The following is a 16,049-nucleotide window of genomic DNA, read 5'->3' on the forward strand; positions in this document are numbered from 1 at the left end:
CCTTGAAATAAAACTGAAAATATAAAATGTAATGAGTTTTCTGCCTTTATTTTCTCCAGATGACTCCTAAGTTTAGGGTTAGTGAACAGTTAATTATCAAAAGCATCAGTAGCAGCAGGTTCATTCATAACAGCACAGGAAACACAGACACATGCTCATATAGGTAGGGCCATTTTCCGCAGACCAGCTAAATGAAGCCACATTAAATCACTTTGAGGGACAGTGGGGGTCGCAAGTCTTTGGCACCTTTATTTTGGGGGTCCAGGGCTGAAAAGTTTGGGAACCCCTGAAGTAAGGCATGAAATCTGAACTCTTTGCACAAGAGTTAAGTATTTTTCAAATAAACGTGTGCTAAAAAAAAATACACTTTAATAAATGTCTTCTTTTTTGTTTTAGTATACTATTTTTTTTTCTTTCGCTGTCTTTTTTTCCTTTCATTTCCATCTAATGTGAAGCACTTTGGAGTGCATGCTGTTATGTATGAAAAGTAATATTAATATAGTTGAGTTAAGTTATATTCCAAACCTGTTTTTTAGGCTCCCTTTTTAATCAAATCCTTCAGTAATCAATTTAAAAAGCTGCCATGCTTCCTCTGCTTCTTCAGTAAAAATATCTGACGCTGCAAGACATAAACAAGTTATCTCTACAGCCCATGTTTTGGAAAACACAAGATTAAATGGAAATGCTTCTTTAGCAGTCTTCTGCAGGTGAGACTGTGATCTCTGGCAGCGCCTGGGATTCTGCTTGGCGGCTCTGTGTTTGCGATGCCATGACCCAAGCATGTACGATTGTCTCTGATTGGGGTGATGACGTCTGTAATAATGAAGATATGGACAGGTGTTGCTTTCTGAACAGTATCAGATGAGGGTTCCTCAGCAGTGTATAAAACAGCATCCAGCGCTTCTTGGCTGGGCTGTTCACAGGGGGTTCTGGAAAATAAAAAAAAGTCATGTCAGTAAACAGGAACTGAGGAGTGGTTAACATAACAAACAAAAAAAACATACAAAATAACAGGAAAATTTGAAAGTTTTAACGTCTTATATATCAGAGGGGAATAAGTGATAATTATCTCAGATGTATTTGTTAATCTGAGAGTTTAAATCATAAAAACACAAACATCACTGACCAGATGAAATGTTGCTGAATGTGGAGTATGCAGATGCATTCTTCTTCTCCTGTGTATTGGAGACGAGCAGCTGGCAGAAACACACCATGACGGGATTATTGTGGTAGTGGTCAGCAAAAATCATTCCCACCCAGGTACTGTAGCCTGAGAGAGAGAGAGAGAGAGAGAGAGAGAGAGAGAGAGAGAGAGACATCATGCATGAGAAATAAGACTGCATTCATAGCAGTTTAAACATTAAGTGGGTGCACAAGTGTGTAACATAGTTTATAAATTTGTGCATCTGTCTGCATAAAACAGTAGGTCCCCTTTTGCTCTGTGCAGGATCGCCCCCTCCTGGAAGATGAGCAGGCACGCTGTGGAACACCTGCACCACTTTAAATATGAAAGGATGCATAAAAGTCTCCATCTATATTCTCCTAACATGCTCTTTGTCTTCTGCCACCTTATGTACAATGGAAATTTGAAAATCTGGAAATGAGTCCTTCTCAGTTCCTGAAAAATATTTCAGTTTAGTTGACCACATGTCAGGGTTAAAAGTTAACTCACCAGCATCCATGTTTTCATATCCTCTCTGCATAATAGTCCGGTCTATGCGTGACACCAGCCATGTTCCCACCATTATGCTGGAAAGCAGCCTCAGTATGCAGTTACTGATCCCCATCACCACGTTGTAGAAGAAGAAGAAGTAGTTGAAGCAGTGGAAGGCTTTCCTGAGAACAGAGGGGGGGGGGGGGGGGCTTAGTCGTCACATTTTATCCTCCATCAGTTTGACTTCTCTTAATCTGGCCACTTCTCTTTTTAACAGACGTCCTTTTGCAGCCTGGTTTCACTGATGAAATGAAATAAACCCACCTGTTGTTGAGAGCCAGAGGTTTGTATTTATCAGTCGGAGACAATTTGTCCTGAAGGAAGAGGATCTGAACCAGAACCACCTGGAGAATCACCAGAGCAATCACCAGGGCAATGGTCAGACTGAGAGGATCAATGAAGGAAACCAATCAGTTCGTATTTCTGCTACTAAACTTTGACTGACAAAGCTGGTTACAACTTTAAAAGCGGCCTTACATGATAATCCCCAGGTTTTTCAGCATAGTCAGCGCTTGTCCGTGCTGTATGGGAAGAATCAGCGCGTACACGAACAGCAGGGCGAACAGGAAGTGGACAAAATGAACAATCAGGTAGCCTAAAGAAAAACAAAGCAGAGACAATCTGTCTGTACTGAGTAAACTAACAACACATTTGACTCATGTACCAACTCTCAGATGATGAGAGCTTACCCCACAGTGTGAACGCAATCTGCCAACCAGAATATCTCGCAATGGAAGCCTGTAACATTTAATAAGTGACACTGTTAGTGACAGTGTGTGTGTGTGTGTGTGTGTGTGTGTGTGTGTGTGTGTGTGTGTGTGTGTGTGTGTGTGTGTGTGTGTGTGTGACTCACTACGCTGGCTGCAGAGCTGGGGTTGTGAAACCTCTCAGGAAGAAAACTCTTCTGACCTTTCCACAGTCTCTTCACGTGTTTCCTGCAGCAGCCACACACCACGTCATGGTCAATGCAGTAATTTTGTGAGGCTTAATCCTGCTTCCAATAAACTTAACAAATCTGTTGACTTTTAAAAGCCTTCTCTTCAAGTTTATGCTTTGTGCCTTCAGAGTATATCTGATATGCATCTTACCTGTAACATGCCAAGACATGGAAGGTGTAAGCCACAGAGTTGATACTCGCAAAGATGGTGGTGGCCAGCCAAGTTTCTGTAACAGATCAAAGTTGAGTTAAAACAAGATACACAGGTTTATGTAGTATAAACATCTTACTTTGTGTTGAGCTGAAAACTCAGATTCTCATTCTAAACATCATAACAACAACAGTCATGTGAACTCACTCCTCGCTACGTCGATGAACTCTTCCAGCTGTGGTATCATGGCCCCCAGAGCTTGAGTCTGGTTACATGACGTGACCAGGTATTTCAGTGTGTTCTTGTACCTGTCTACTTGGTCAAAAGCCACATTACTGAGACTGTAGTCTGCCAGCGTCATCTAGAGAGAGAGAGAGAGAGAGAGAGAGAGAGAGAGAGAGAGAGAGAGAGAGAGAGAGAGAGAGAGAGAGAGAGACTTCAAGCAGGAGCACAGATTGGTCAATTGTGTCGCACATCTCTCAAACACAGGAGGACACGTTGGCTGAGATGTTGTTCAGTACCGTGTAAAGACCAATGAGAGATATAATGATGGTGCCGATGAGCCTGTTGGGGAACTTGAAGTTGGGGTCCCATTCATAAACTCTTTCCTGGAACCAGCTGAGGGTTTTACTGCAGCACATCAGGAAGAGGAAAACAATTCTTAGAGAACATGTCTGTGTGCACATGAGTGTGTTCTATTGCTGATCAAACACACACTTATTGCCTCATGAATTCATGTGACATTTATAGTAAAAGTGCAGTTTTAAGGCTGATTTCCAAATCTTAAATGTTGGACCTAGCCGGCAGCACCTGAATGCACCGCATACGGATGATAAAAAGATAAGATCTGCAGAAGTAACTTTCACTTTGATGAATAATTATTTTGAAAAGCCTTCATTTAACAAGAAGATCGCCAAAGTCTCACTATTGGAGCTGACTTTAAGATTCTATTAAAATGATAGCTCACTGAAAAGTAATGAAAAGGCATCAAATAATCTGTGTTGTGTTCATTAAAGATGACAATGATGTGATTACTTTCTTAGAAGCTGCTTTGGAGAAGTAAAAGTAAATTATAGAGCACCTCTCAAGAACATGTGTCACAGAGTGCTTCACAATAACAGACTAAAAGCACAAAACAAGACTGCATCACGGTAAACATGAAAATGCATTGATGCAGGTGTGTGTGAGTATATTCTACCTGTGCAGGGAGGGCTTTCTGAGCAGACTTTTCACATGCCGCACCTGGTGTTCTTCTATCAACTCCTCGGGGTCCTGGTGGCAGATTTCATAAGTTCATATGTGTTATCACTGAGACTTATTATGCATCATCATGTGCAGTAAAACCATCAACAATCAAACATCTGAGTGGACTTTGATGTGCAGACATTATCAGAAACAACCAGAAAAGAAAGCTTCAAAGTAAGGGGTGATGAACAAATGCAACATGCAAGAGTTCTACTCTGCAAGACTTATGATTTATGCACGCTGACTTGCTGACCTCTTGCTCCAAATGCAGATGGATTCGAATGTCTTTAACGAGTATGTAGATAAACCGTCCCAGGAGGAAGACGAGTGAGAGGAGGCACGGCCACTGGGAGATGACCTTCTGGTATTTACCCAAAATCTTTGAAATCACACACACACACAAAAGACAGTTATTTATAAATACCAACAGATTATCCCACTAGAACAGACACATGACATCTACAGCAGCTCTCAGGGGATGCTGACTACTCACCTACCTCACCGCTGGGACAGGTGAATATATCCCAGACTGTGATAGTGATCCTGCAGACCAGAACCACAACATCTCATTGATTATTTGAACACTTTTTGATGCACTAATGCACATTTTCAGACTTTTACTGAGTGTGTAAATATGTGACATTAATTCATGTTTACCAGGACAGAGAGTAGAGTATTCCCAGCACTGCTCCCGCGGTTCTGAAAGGTGTGGACAGACAGGCAAAGAAAGGGAAGTAGACCAGGCCAATCTCTAGTGCGCCGACCAGAAACACTATGGCTGAGGAGAAATATGAAGATACGCCATCATGTTTAGTTCACCTGCTTTCTAAGAGCCACAGTGTCACAAAAGGTTGTACCTTTGGCCCAGTTGGGGACGATGAAGGGAATGTAACGTTCAGAGAAGAGCATCAGGACGCTGGATGAAACAGCACCGAATGCAAACCCATAAGACCAACGATTACTGAGGCTGCCGATGGTGTCAAAAGGCCTGGACACAGAAAGTAACACATGAGATTCAATAACCTTGACAACCCGTTAGTTTGATATAGAAACAGATATTGCAGGCAGTCTGTTGGTCTGGACGTTCTCACAGTTGTTGTTTGTTGCTGTTGTTGACTTACACCACAATCCCAAAACGTCCCCTGAGAAAGGGCAGCCTGTGGTCGACGGGGAGCGTCTGGGCTCTCTTCTGCAGGAACGAGAGCACCCCTGTGATCAGCAGCTGGAGGAGAAGAACATGATACATCAACACACACACTGTCACAATGCTAAAGTAATCCTGTCACCTGCGGCCCCCCTGTTGGGACACACAGTTATCATTTAAAGACACAGAGACCATTTTATGTGCCTTAACCTCCTCACACATTGATTATTGCAAACACCTCTTCACCTGCCACAACTACACATATTTATCCCTGTAAAGCCTGAACCATCAAATAATTGTCAACAAATTCTAATTCTTTGAAAATTGAGTGTTTATTGGACCTTCTGACAAAGAAAAAAATGTATTAATTAAAAAGCAGTTTTTACATGAGTTTTACTTTGTATTATATGCTATACATCAGGTATTTTGGTGCAACATTTTTTTTCACAAATATTCTTCTTTTTTAAACAAACTAAAACATATAAAACATTGTTTTAAGCCTTTTACACTTTGAGTTTCCTTCAAAATTTTCAAACCCAGAAATTATTTTTTCCCATATTGCATGACAACGTAATACCTTTTTTGTGTGTACTACACAAAATAAAAACCTAATGTATTGTATATTTCTTCTCTGAATTGTTCAGTTTTTAGTTGAAATCAATGAACAAAAGACAATTATTTACTAGGGAGCCATGGCAACATGTAACCAGTCATCAATCATCATGATACAACAGGTTACATATATTAAAATACAATAAACGTTATAAATATCTCAATTTCTACTCTAAATATACCTCATTATGTCATTTAAACATGTGTTTAAATAATACAAATACTGTATGTTGCTTTATAGAATAATGTATGAAATTTTATAAAATTATGATTTACAGATTTTTTTTATAAATGTCCTTATATACCTGCTGTATCAATTTTTGATACACACATTTTCAACACGGTTTGACTATAAATTAAGTAATGAAATGTTAATTCAATCCAGTAACTATTCTTCTTGAAGTTTCAGGAACAATTTGAAAGTTTTTTTCATCCAAACTTTTTCAAACTTTGTAAAAAATCTCCCTGAAAAACCTGGAGTGGGTCTCTGATCCACAGCTGACATTGTGGATGTCTCCAGTGACGTCCTTCTGGTGCATGAATTACTCACACCTGGTGGATTATCTGTGCACTGCATGTATCTGATTGTATAGATCGGGGTTTTTCAGAAAAAATATATCACACTGATGATGTAGAGGTCTCATATATTGTGTTATAGGGATAAATGGGCCACATGTTGCAGAGCGGAGCTGCAAGAGGCTTGAAAAGTGACTGTGTTACACCCATTTCAGCCTCCTTGCACTCTCAGTAGTTTTTAGCATGGATATTCTGTTTTACTGCTGACCTTTAAGGTCATTTTTAGAATATTAGGAGCAAAATGAAGTAGATGTGATTGATATGGAGGACTTCTTTAATGGAATACCTCTTTGATGATGTGTTTACTTTGTCTGCACTGGAAAAAATGCCCCTCCAAAAACAAGAAAAAAAAACTTATACCTTGAAATAAGCAAAAAAATCTGCTAATTGAACAAGTGAAAATTTGCTTGTTAAGATTTCTTAAAATAAGACATAATATTTAGAAAACTGTGATCTTAAAATGAACAGAGAAAACTTATTTGAAGCATTAACCAGTATTTTAAAGCTTAGTGTTTCAGAATAAGACTGGAATGATAACAATTAGCATTTTTTTCACTCAAAAAAAGATTTTTGCACTAATACATTTCATGTCAACTTCTTCATTTGAGATATATTCACCTTCATTTGAGTTGTATTATAGCAGCACTTCTCTAGGTTTAAGACCTTCTTGTACTTGAAATAAGATGACAAAGTTTAATTTGAGCATTTTGAGATATAATGTCTTCTCATAGTGAGCTGGATATACTAATATTCAGTCATGTTGTTCTTTAGGATAAGTCAGCTATGCTCTAAAGAAGGTGTTTCATTGTGTGCATGTAGTTTGAGGATGTATATTTTGATCTGATTTAAAAGAAACAGTGCCTGAAAACTGTAACCCACCCTTGAAAACAACTCTTCTTTCTTTCTTTCTTTCTTTCTTTCTTTCTTTCTTTCTTTCTTTCTTTTCTTTAAAGTGTTTGTCTTAAATCAAGATTATCCGTCTTCTACAAATAAGATCTCAGCTTGAAAAATGTGTGAAATGTAAAATAAACCTTGTTTCTTATAAATTACAACTCAAAACAAGATCATTTCAAGATTGTTTGACTTAACAAGATATTTAAGATGTCTTAAAACAAGTCCCTCTATCTTGCTCAAATGTTACTTGTTAAGTAAATTTATCTTAGATCAAGTGGGAGAAGACATTTTGAGTGTATGCAGTGTGATTATCTTTAAAGCATGGGATCAGAGGAAGAACGTAACCTTCAACACCTCCTTACGCAGTTTATTTTTATCTTTCATCTTGTGTTTGAATTTGTGTCATCAGTTTAGGAGGTAATGTGTGTACAGTATGTGTATGTATACCTGAGGTGTGTTATTATATTGCCCTGGTTTATGTTTGTTTGATAATGTTATGGCTGAGTTAGATCCTGCTGTGTTGTGAAGTACCTTCAGTCAATGAGGGACGTGGGCCGTGGAGATGACCAGACATGAAAATAAAGTATTCATTCCCTCATTCATCATAGTCTATCTTCATGCTTCACTAATAAAAAAAAGGTCTGGTATCTCATACTCACTCTCTTACTTTCCTTCTGTCTCACTCTGGAAGTTAAATGTATGAGTCACTCTAATTCAAGAATAGTGGGCACATAAATACACATCTCCAGAATCACAAAGATAGCTGTTATTTTATTTTTGTTTTCCTTTACAGACTGATAAAATCCTTACTCTGATGATTTGTTATCTTAGTAGTTTTTAGAGATAAGGTCCTTCAGGTGGAGATCATGTGACTTGTGCTTAAAGCTCATGTGAGGAACTTTTGGTTTGTGTCATCTTTGGCGCCGCCATAGACAAAGAATTACCTCTCGTTGCTGTCTTTCATCAGTCACCTGAATCATGCACTCTGAATGTTTGCTGTAGAAAATGTCAACTAAGGCCACTTCTTTAGCGTGCTGTAGCTCACTTTATTCGACACCTGCCCTGTGGCTTTGATAACACGCATTAAAACAAGCTCATAAAAAATGATCAGCCCTTTTGCACTGCAAAAACTCAAAATCTTACCAAGTGAAATCGTCTCATTTTTAGTCTGAATGTCTTATCCCACTTAAGCTAAATTTACTTAACAAGTAACATTTGAGCAAGATAGAGGGACTTGTTAGAAGACATCATAAATATCTTGTAAAGTCAAACCATCTTGCAATGATCTTGTTTTGAATTGTAATTTAGAAGAAACACGGTTTATTTTTTCAAGCTGAGATCTTATTTGTAGAAGATGGATAATCTTGATTTAAGACAAACCCTTTACTTGATTTAAGTAAATGCATTTTATTGGAGAATCTATCAGAAAACAGCTCCATTGATAAAAGAAAGAAAGAAAGAAAGAAAGAAAGAAAGAAAGAAAGAAAGAAAGAAAGAAAGAAAGAAAGAAAGAAAGAAAGAAAAAAAAGAAAGAAAGAAAGAAGAGTTGTTTTTTTGTTCCTTCTAAATCAGATCAAAATATACATCCTCAAACTACATGCACACAATGAAACACATACTTTAGAGCAGAGCTGGCTTATCCTAAAGAACAACATGACTGAATATTAGTATATCCAGCTCACTATGAGAAGACATTATATCTCAAAATGAGACAATTAAACTTTGTAATCTTATTTCAAGTACAAGATGGTCTTAAACCTAGAGAAGTGCTGCTATAATACAACTCAAATGAAGGTGAATATATCTCAAATGAAGAAGTTGACATGAAATGTATTAGTGCAAAAATCTTTTTTTGAGTGAAAAAATACTAATTGTTATCATTCCAGTCTTATTCTGAGACACTAAGCTTTAAAATACTGGTTAATGCTTCAAATAAGTTTTCTCTGTTCATTTTAAGATCACAGTTTTCTAAATATTACGTCTTATTTTAAGAAATCTTAACAAGCAAATTTTCACTTGTTCTATTAGCAGATTTTTTTGCTTATTTCAAGGTAAAAGTACCTTTAAATAAGTTTTTTTTCTTGTTTTTGGAGGGGCATTTTTTCCAGTGCAGACAAAGTAAACACATCATCAAAGAGGTATTCCATTAAAGAAGTCCTCCATATCAATCACATCTACTTCATTTTGCTCCTAATATTCTAAAAATGACCTTAAAGGTCAGCAGTAAAACAGAATATCCATGCTAAAAACTACTGAGTGCAAGGAGGCTGCAATGGGCGTAACACAGTCACTTTTCAAGCCTCTTGCAGCTCCACTCTGCAACATGTGGCCCATTTATCCCTATGACACCAAGTGTATCATATTTGATACATCAGTTTATGTGACCTCTACATCATCAGTGTGATATATTCTTTCTGAAAAACCCCGATCTATACAATCAGATACATGCAGTGCACAGATAATCCACCAGGTGTGAGTAATTCATGCACCAGAAGGACGTCACTGGAGACATCCACAATGTCAGCTGTGGATATAAGGACATTTATTTGCAAATCTGTCAATCATAATTTTATAAAATTTCATACATTATTCTATAAAGCAACATACAGTATTTTTATTATTTAAACACATGTTTAAATGACATAATGAGGTATATATATAGAGTAGAAATTGAGATATTTATAATGTTTATTGTATTTTTATATATGTAACCTGCTGTATCATGATGACTGATGGCTGGTTACATGTTGCCATGGCTCCCTAGTAAATAATTGTCTTTTGCTCATTGATTTCAACTAAAAACTGAACAATTCAGAGAAGAAATATACGATACATTAGGTTTTTTTTTTGTGTAGTAGACACAAAAAAGATATGACGTTGTCGTGCAATATGGCAAAAAATAATTTCTGTTTTTTTTTGAGTAAAAAAATACTAATTGTTATCATTCCTGTCTTATTCTGAGACACTAAGCTTTAAAATACTGGTTAATGCTTATAATAAGTTTTCTCTGTTAATTTTAAGATCACAGTTTTCTAAATATTACGTCTTATTTTAAGAAATCTTAACAAGCAAATTTTCACTTGTTCTATTAGCAGATATTTTTGCTTATTTCAAGGTAAAAGTTCCTTTAAATAAGTTTTTTTTCTTGTTTTTGGAGGGGCATTTTTTCCAGTGCAGACAAAGTAAACACATCATCAAAGAGGTATTCCATTAAAGAAGTCCTCCATATCAATCACATCTACTTCATTTTGCTCCTAATATTCTAAAAATGACCTTAAAGGTCAGCAGTAAAACAGAATATCCATGCTAAAAACTACTGAGAGTGCAAGGAGGCTGAAATGGGCGTAACACAGTCACTTTTCAAGCCTCTTGCAGCTCCGCTCTGCAACATGTGGCCCATTTATCCCTATAACACCAAGTGTATCATATTTGATACATCAGTTTTTGAGACCTCTACATCATCAGTGTGATATATTTTTTCTGAAAAACCGTGATGTATACAATCAGATACATGCAGTGCACAGATAATCCACCAGGTGTGAGTAATTCATGCACCAGAAGGACGTCACTGGAGACATCCACAATGTCAGCTGTGGATATAAGGACATTTATTTGCAAATCTGTCAATCATAATTTTATAAGATTTCATACATTATTCTATAAAGCAACATACAGTATTTTTATCATTTAAACACATGTTTAAATGACATAATGAGGTATACTTAGAGTAGAAATTGAGATATTTATAATGTTTATTGTATTTTAATATATGTAACCTGCTGTATCATGATGATTGATGACTGGTTACATGTTGCCATGGCTCCCTAGTAAATAATTGTCTTTTACTCATTGATTTCCACTAAAAACTGAACAATTCAGAGAAGAAATATACGATACATTAGGTTTTTTTTTTGTGTAGTAGACACAAAAAAGATATGACGTTGTCGTGCAATATGGGAAAAAATAATTTCTGTTTTTTTTTGAGTAAAAAAATACTAATTGTTATCATTCCTGTCTTATTCTGAGACACTACACTTTAAAATACTGGTTAATGCTTCAAATACGTTTTCTCTGTTAATTTTAAGATCACAGTTTTTTGCTTATTTCAAGGTAAAAGTACCTTGAAATACGTTATTTTTTTCTTTCTTTTGGAGGGGCATTTTTTCCAGTGTGCTGGTTGTCTTGTTTGCTTTTGTCGGACGTTAGTGTCAGAGACGTTAGTTTTCACTTCAGTCTGTTTCATAACCAGAAATAAACTCCTCAACAAAGTCACTTATTATAAGATCTATTTATTTAACTTTGAACTACATTATTTCTCTTTCAACTGAGTTTCCTTTGCCTGTGAAAAGTAATTTTGCAGTAACAGATAGTAAAGGACAGCAGCCATAAAAAGCATTGCATCTCCAGGAAGTTACGTAAAGCTGATACAATTGTCAGCTACTCTTGTTGTAATCTCTGTCAGATCTCATGCATTCATATTCCAGGACAAAAAGATGGAGCTCTTACTGCTGGTACGAGTGAAACATGCAGGAAGAGGTCAATAGAGATCCCACTTTGACAATCCTCCCCAAATGTGGAGACCCTGCAGAAGCAATGACCGGATAAAGTTTAATAAACCACACAGAAATTAAGTGGAAGCACTTCAGTTCACAGAACAAGGCTCAAAAGGTTCAGGATACATCATTGAGCACAGTGCATGGCTGTTCTGTGTTGTCCCAGTCCGGTTGCTATCAGGTAGTGAAGCCTAATCTCACAGTGAGATGATCATAACTGACTCTCAGAGCATACTCACACACGCTCCTCTCTGTCTGTGCTTATCATCGTCCTGCAGTCCGTTCACTGACGTCTTCAAAGCTTTGTTTCTGCGTGACTCTAAAGATGAAGGAAACGACTGATAGGCCATCGCTTCTCCATTTCCTGGTTTCAATCATGTGACTCACACATTTGACCTTTGACCTCCAGAGTAAACCGTTTATTACTGTCAGTCCTCATGTGCCTCACGAGTCTTTCTACTGCCTCACTTTTTTTATTGAGGGTGCATGTGCTCGTCAGTTTGTTCAAACACGCACACACAAACACACACAAACACACCCAAACACACACATGCACACACCTGAACTTTATTGATCACTGTGTTACTCAGTATACAGAATGCAAACATGTGTCTCTCCCAATGAGATAACCAGCTGATCATTCACCTCCTGCTGTCACTTCACAAAGGGTCCTTTTAAAAATGATATTCCTTTCTTTAACACATCGAGTATGATTACTAGAATCCTTTTCTTGGTTATTTTTATTTCTCGCTAGGGTTGCAAAGGGTTGGAAAATTTTCAGTAAATTTCTGGAAAGATTCCGGTAAATTTCCATAGGAAGTTAAGCTGGGGAATTTTGGAAATATTCCAAATTGGAAAATTGCAATGGGAATTATGGGAATAGAGGGTAATTTAATGGAAAGGTATCATATCCAAGCATAAATATTTGTTTTGTTTTAAGCAGACATCCATCCATAATAGAAGTCATCTGTGCATGTGATGGAGGAATGCACAGTGCATGTAGGGGGCGTGGTCTCTATAGCCCTGCAGTAAGCAGTGTGCTATATGCATGTGATTGAGGAATAGCAGAGATATTCAACTGTACTTGCATGAAATCTGGTTGTTTTAGTCAGGATTATAATAAAATATATTTTCCCCAACTATATTTAAGTTCCCTATTAAGAGCCAACCTTCAATTTAGTAAACTCCTGCTTTATTCCCATTATTCCCATGGAAAGTTTCCAACTTTGAAAATTCCCGTAATTTTGCAACCCTATGTCTAGCATCTCTCTTATACCTCCTCCAAACAGAATCTAGAAGTTTACTTATCTATCAGTGTGGATGAGATTAAAAAAAAAGACACACCAGAGGGTTTTTATTTTTTGCTGATTAAAGTTTATTAATCAATGCAATGACAAAAGAACTGAGGACAGTTATGCCATTTCAAACATCCATGATGGGAAGTTAACCAGATCCTGATTTGTTAGCTTCTTCAGAAGAGGAACTTTTAGAACCGCTGGCGTTGCCGCCTTTGTCAGATTTGTTAGCTTCTTCAGAAGAGGAACTTTTAGAACCGCTGGCGTTGCCGCCTTTGTCAGATTCATTAGCTTCTTCAGAAGAGGAACTTTTAGAACCACTGGCGTTGCCGCCTTTGTCAAATTCATTAGCTTCTTCAGAAGAGGAACTTTTAGAACCGCTGGCGTTGCCGCCTTTGTCAGATTTGTTAGCTTCTTCAGAAGAGGAACTTTTAGAACTGCTAGCGTTGCCGCCTTTGTCAGATTCATTAGCTTCTTCAGAAGAGGAACTTTTAGAACCGCTGGCGTTGCTGCCTTTGTCAGATTCATTAGCTTCTTCAGAAGAGGAACTTTTAGAACCGCTGGCGTTGCCGCCTTTGTCAGATTCATTAGCTTCTTCAGAAGAGGAACTTTTAGAACCGCTGGCGTTGCCGCCTTTGTCAGATTCATTAGCTTCTTCAGAAGAGGAACTTTTAGAACCGCTGGCGTTGCCGCCTTTGTCAGATTCATTAGCTTCTTCAGAAGAGGAACTTTTAGAACTGCTAGCGTTGCTGCCTTTGTCAGATTCGTTAGCTTCTTCTTTAGAAGAACTTTTAGAACTGCTAGCGTTGCCGCCTTTGTCAGGTTCTCCAGGTTCGCCAGGTTCGGTGGGTTTGTCGCATGCCCCTTCTTTTGCGACTAATGTGTCCAGGTTATTGGTACTGTAGGAAAAATGAGATCACAGTGAGGTCTAACAGTCGCTTTGTTTGTTTGATTTGAGAGATCACAACTGGTGCAAACAGTTTGATTGCTACAATAGATATTTCAGAGGATAGACAGTTTGATATTCAGTGTTGAGGCAATCACAGTACTTTATTCATTTCAGGGCTAGGATTAATGACCACCTGCGACAGAACAGCTGTACTTACATCCTTGCCCTGCACAGTTCACACTCGTTTAGGTATGTTACTCCATCAGTGCCACACACCGGTAGAAATGTCACCGGGCACAAAAGCCGATCCTGATATGTAATACACACGGCCTGCCAGGACACAAAACAAAAACAACACTCAGGATTCAATGTGACTTACTCTTTAATGTCACATAAGAGGGAAGTGAATTCACCTCCATACATGTTTCCAATCAGCTGACGCATTAACACAATTTATACATTTTAGAAATACTTCTTTAAATTAAAAACTCACCTCTCTGGGTTCCCCACAAATCCCGTATGCACCTGGAAAGAAACATATTTCAAACCTCAAATATATAAAACTGAGAGGCTGGAATAACATTCTCTCACCCCTCACACCACTGCTATCCTGGTCCACAGTCTTGTCACCTCCCGTATCAATTATTGTAATTCACTCCTCTTCGGTGTCCCTCACAAATCCCTCCATAAACTTCAACTGGTCCAAAACTCTGCAGCCCGCATCATCACTAGAACCCCCTCCTTTCACCACATCACCCCCGTCCTCCAGCAGCTTCACTGGCTACCGGTCAAACTCAGAATCAATTTCAAAATCCTCCTTTACACATTCAATGCCGTCCACAACCTCTCCCCCCCGTATCTCTCTGATCTCCTCCACATCGTCACCCCCTCTCGCTCCCTCAGGTCTTCCTCCTCCCTCCACCTCTCTGTGCCCCCCGCCCGTCTCAGCACCATGGGGAGCAGAGCTTTCAGTCGCTCTGCTCCCCAACTCTGGAACTCACTCCCACCGGACATCCGAAACTCTGACTCACTACCCCTCTTCAAATCCAAACTCAAAACCCATCTGTTTCAAACTGCATTCCCTGTTTAATTTCCACTGCTTCATTTTAACTTGGTGTTACTTTGCTTGTTGTTTTTATTTATCTTATCGTGTTCTTTTATTTATTGTGTTTTTTATCTGTCTGTAAAGCGACCTTGAGTGCTTTGAAAGGCGCTTCTAAATAAAATGTATTATTATTATTATTATTATAAAAGGGAGGTCAGTGAAGTGATTCTTAATGATAATTCCTTTCTTCTGTTGACAAACACATGACATTCCTAATTGACAGAACATTATAGCGATATTTCACTTTCTATTTGAACGTCAGTCTCAAAGACGACATGCAAACTTCTGGTGTGAGTGAAATTTGTTGGCATCACCGGTATGCCTCGCTGGCGTCCAATCAGAAACCTCTCAAAATTGCTTCACCGACTTAAATCTACAGAGATAATCAATAATAATCAATCAAAAAAACTCTGACAGGAATGAATGTCAAAATAAGTAAAGTGTTTGCCTCTGTTACCTGCAGCCATACAGATGAGCAGAAGTCCCACCAAAGCAACGCGTCCAGTCATGGTTCTGTTGGAGGAATTTCTCAAAGTGGCAGGAGCCCTACAGTGTGCCTCTATTTGTACTGTCAGTATAATTGTATGTTAGGGAGTGTGTTTGTGTTCCTCAAAAAGAGCACATGGAAAATTAAACACACACAACCACGTACACTCTGAAACTTAGAGTCATCATCTCTCATTATTACATGCCAAAACATACATTGAGCACACCCTTGGTACAGTCTCGAACTGCAAACTTCCGTCATAGACATCCGTGTTAGCTTGTTTTTCACAGAATCAAGACGAAAGAAAAAATCGATGGAGAAACCAACCAGCTCTTCGTTCTGACTGGACATGATCGTAACGTTAAGCATGAGAAGAGAAGAGTAACTGTGACTATCTCTACATCTGTTTCTGCTTCTCTGTGCCCTCACAAAAGTCACCGGGCACAA

At 38.2% G+C, this 16,049-nt stretch overlaps 2 protein-coding genes across 2 annotated transcripts; both read right to left on the reverse strand.

The window, feature by feature from the left end:
* Positions 1–191: 191 nt before the first annotated feature.
* stra6l (STRA6-like) lies at positions 192–12,308 on the reverse strand. The gene is made up of 18 exons (XM_034688264.1): positions 12,066–12,308; positions 11,780–11,855; positions 5,169–5,269; positions 4,905–5,035; positions 4,705–4,825; positions 4,545–4,590; positions 4,301–4,426; positions 4,001–4,074; positions 3,324–3,432; positions 3,010–3,163; positions 2,803–2,878; positions 2,568–2,649; positions 2,404–2,452; positions 2,192–2,309; positions 1,979–2,098; positions 1,673–1,836; positions 1,127–1,270; positions 192–929 (listed from the first exon to the last, which is right to left on the reverse strand). Exons 1-18 carry the CDS (start codon positions 12,092–12,094, stop codon positions 691–693), a joined length of 1,959 nt encoding a protein of 652 aa, XP_034544155.1. The 5' UTR covers positions 12,095–12,308; the 3' UTR covers positions 192–690.
* An 887-nt stretch (positions 12,309–13,195) lies between these two features.
* Positions 13,196–15,709, reverse strand: LOC117816339 (uncharacterized transmembrane protein DDB_G0289901-like). The gene is made up of 4 exons (XM_034688549.1): positions 15,573–15,709; positions 14,504–14,535; positions 14,228–14,340; positions 13,196–14,020 (listed from the first exon to the last, which is right to left on the reverse strand). Exons 1-4 carry the CDS (start codon positions 15,622–15,624, stop codon positions 13,270–13,272), a joined length of 948 nt encoding a protein of 315 aa, XP_034544440.1. The 5' UTR covers positions 15,625–15,709; the 3' UTR covers positions 13,196–13,269.
* Between the last annotated feature and the right edge of the window lie 340 nt (positions 15,710–16,049).

This window comes from Notolabrus celidotus, chromosome 7 (genome assembly GCF_009762535.1).
Source record: "Notolabrus celidotus isolate fNotCel1 chromosome 7, fNotCel1.pri, whole genome shotgun sequence".
Taxonomy (NCBI): Eukaryota; Metazoa; Chordata; class Actinopteri; order Labriformes; family Labridae; genus Notolabrus; species Notolabrus celidotus.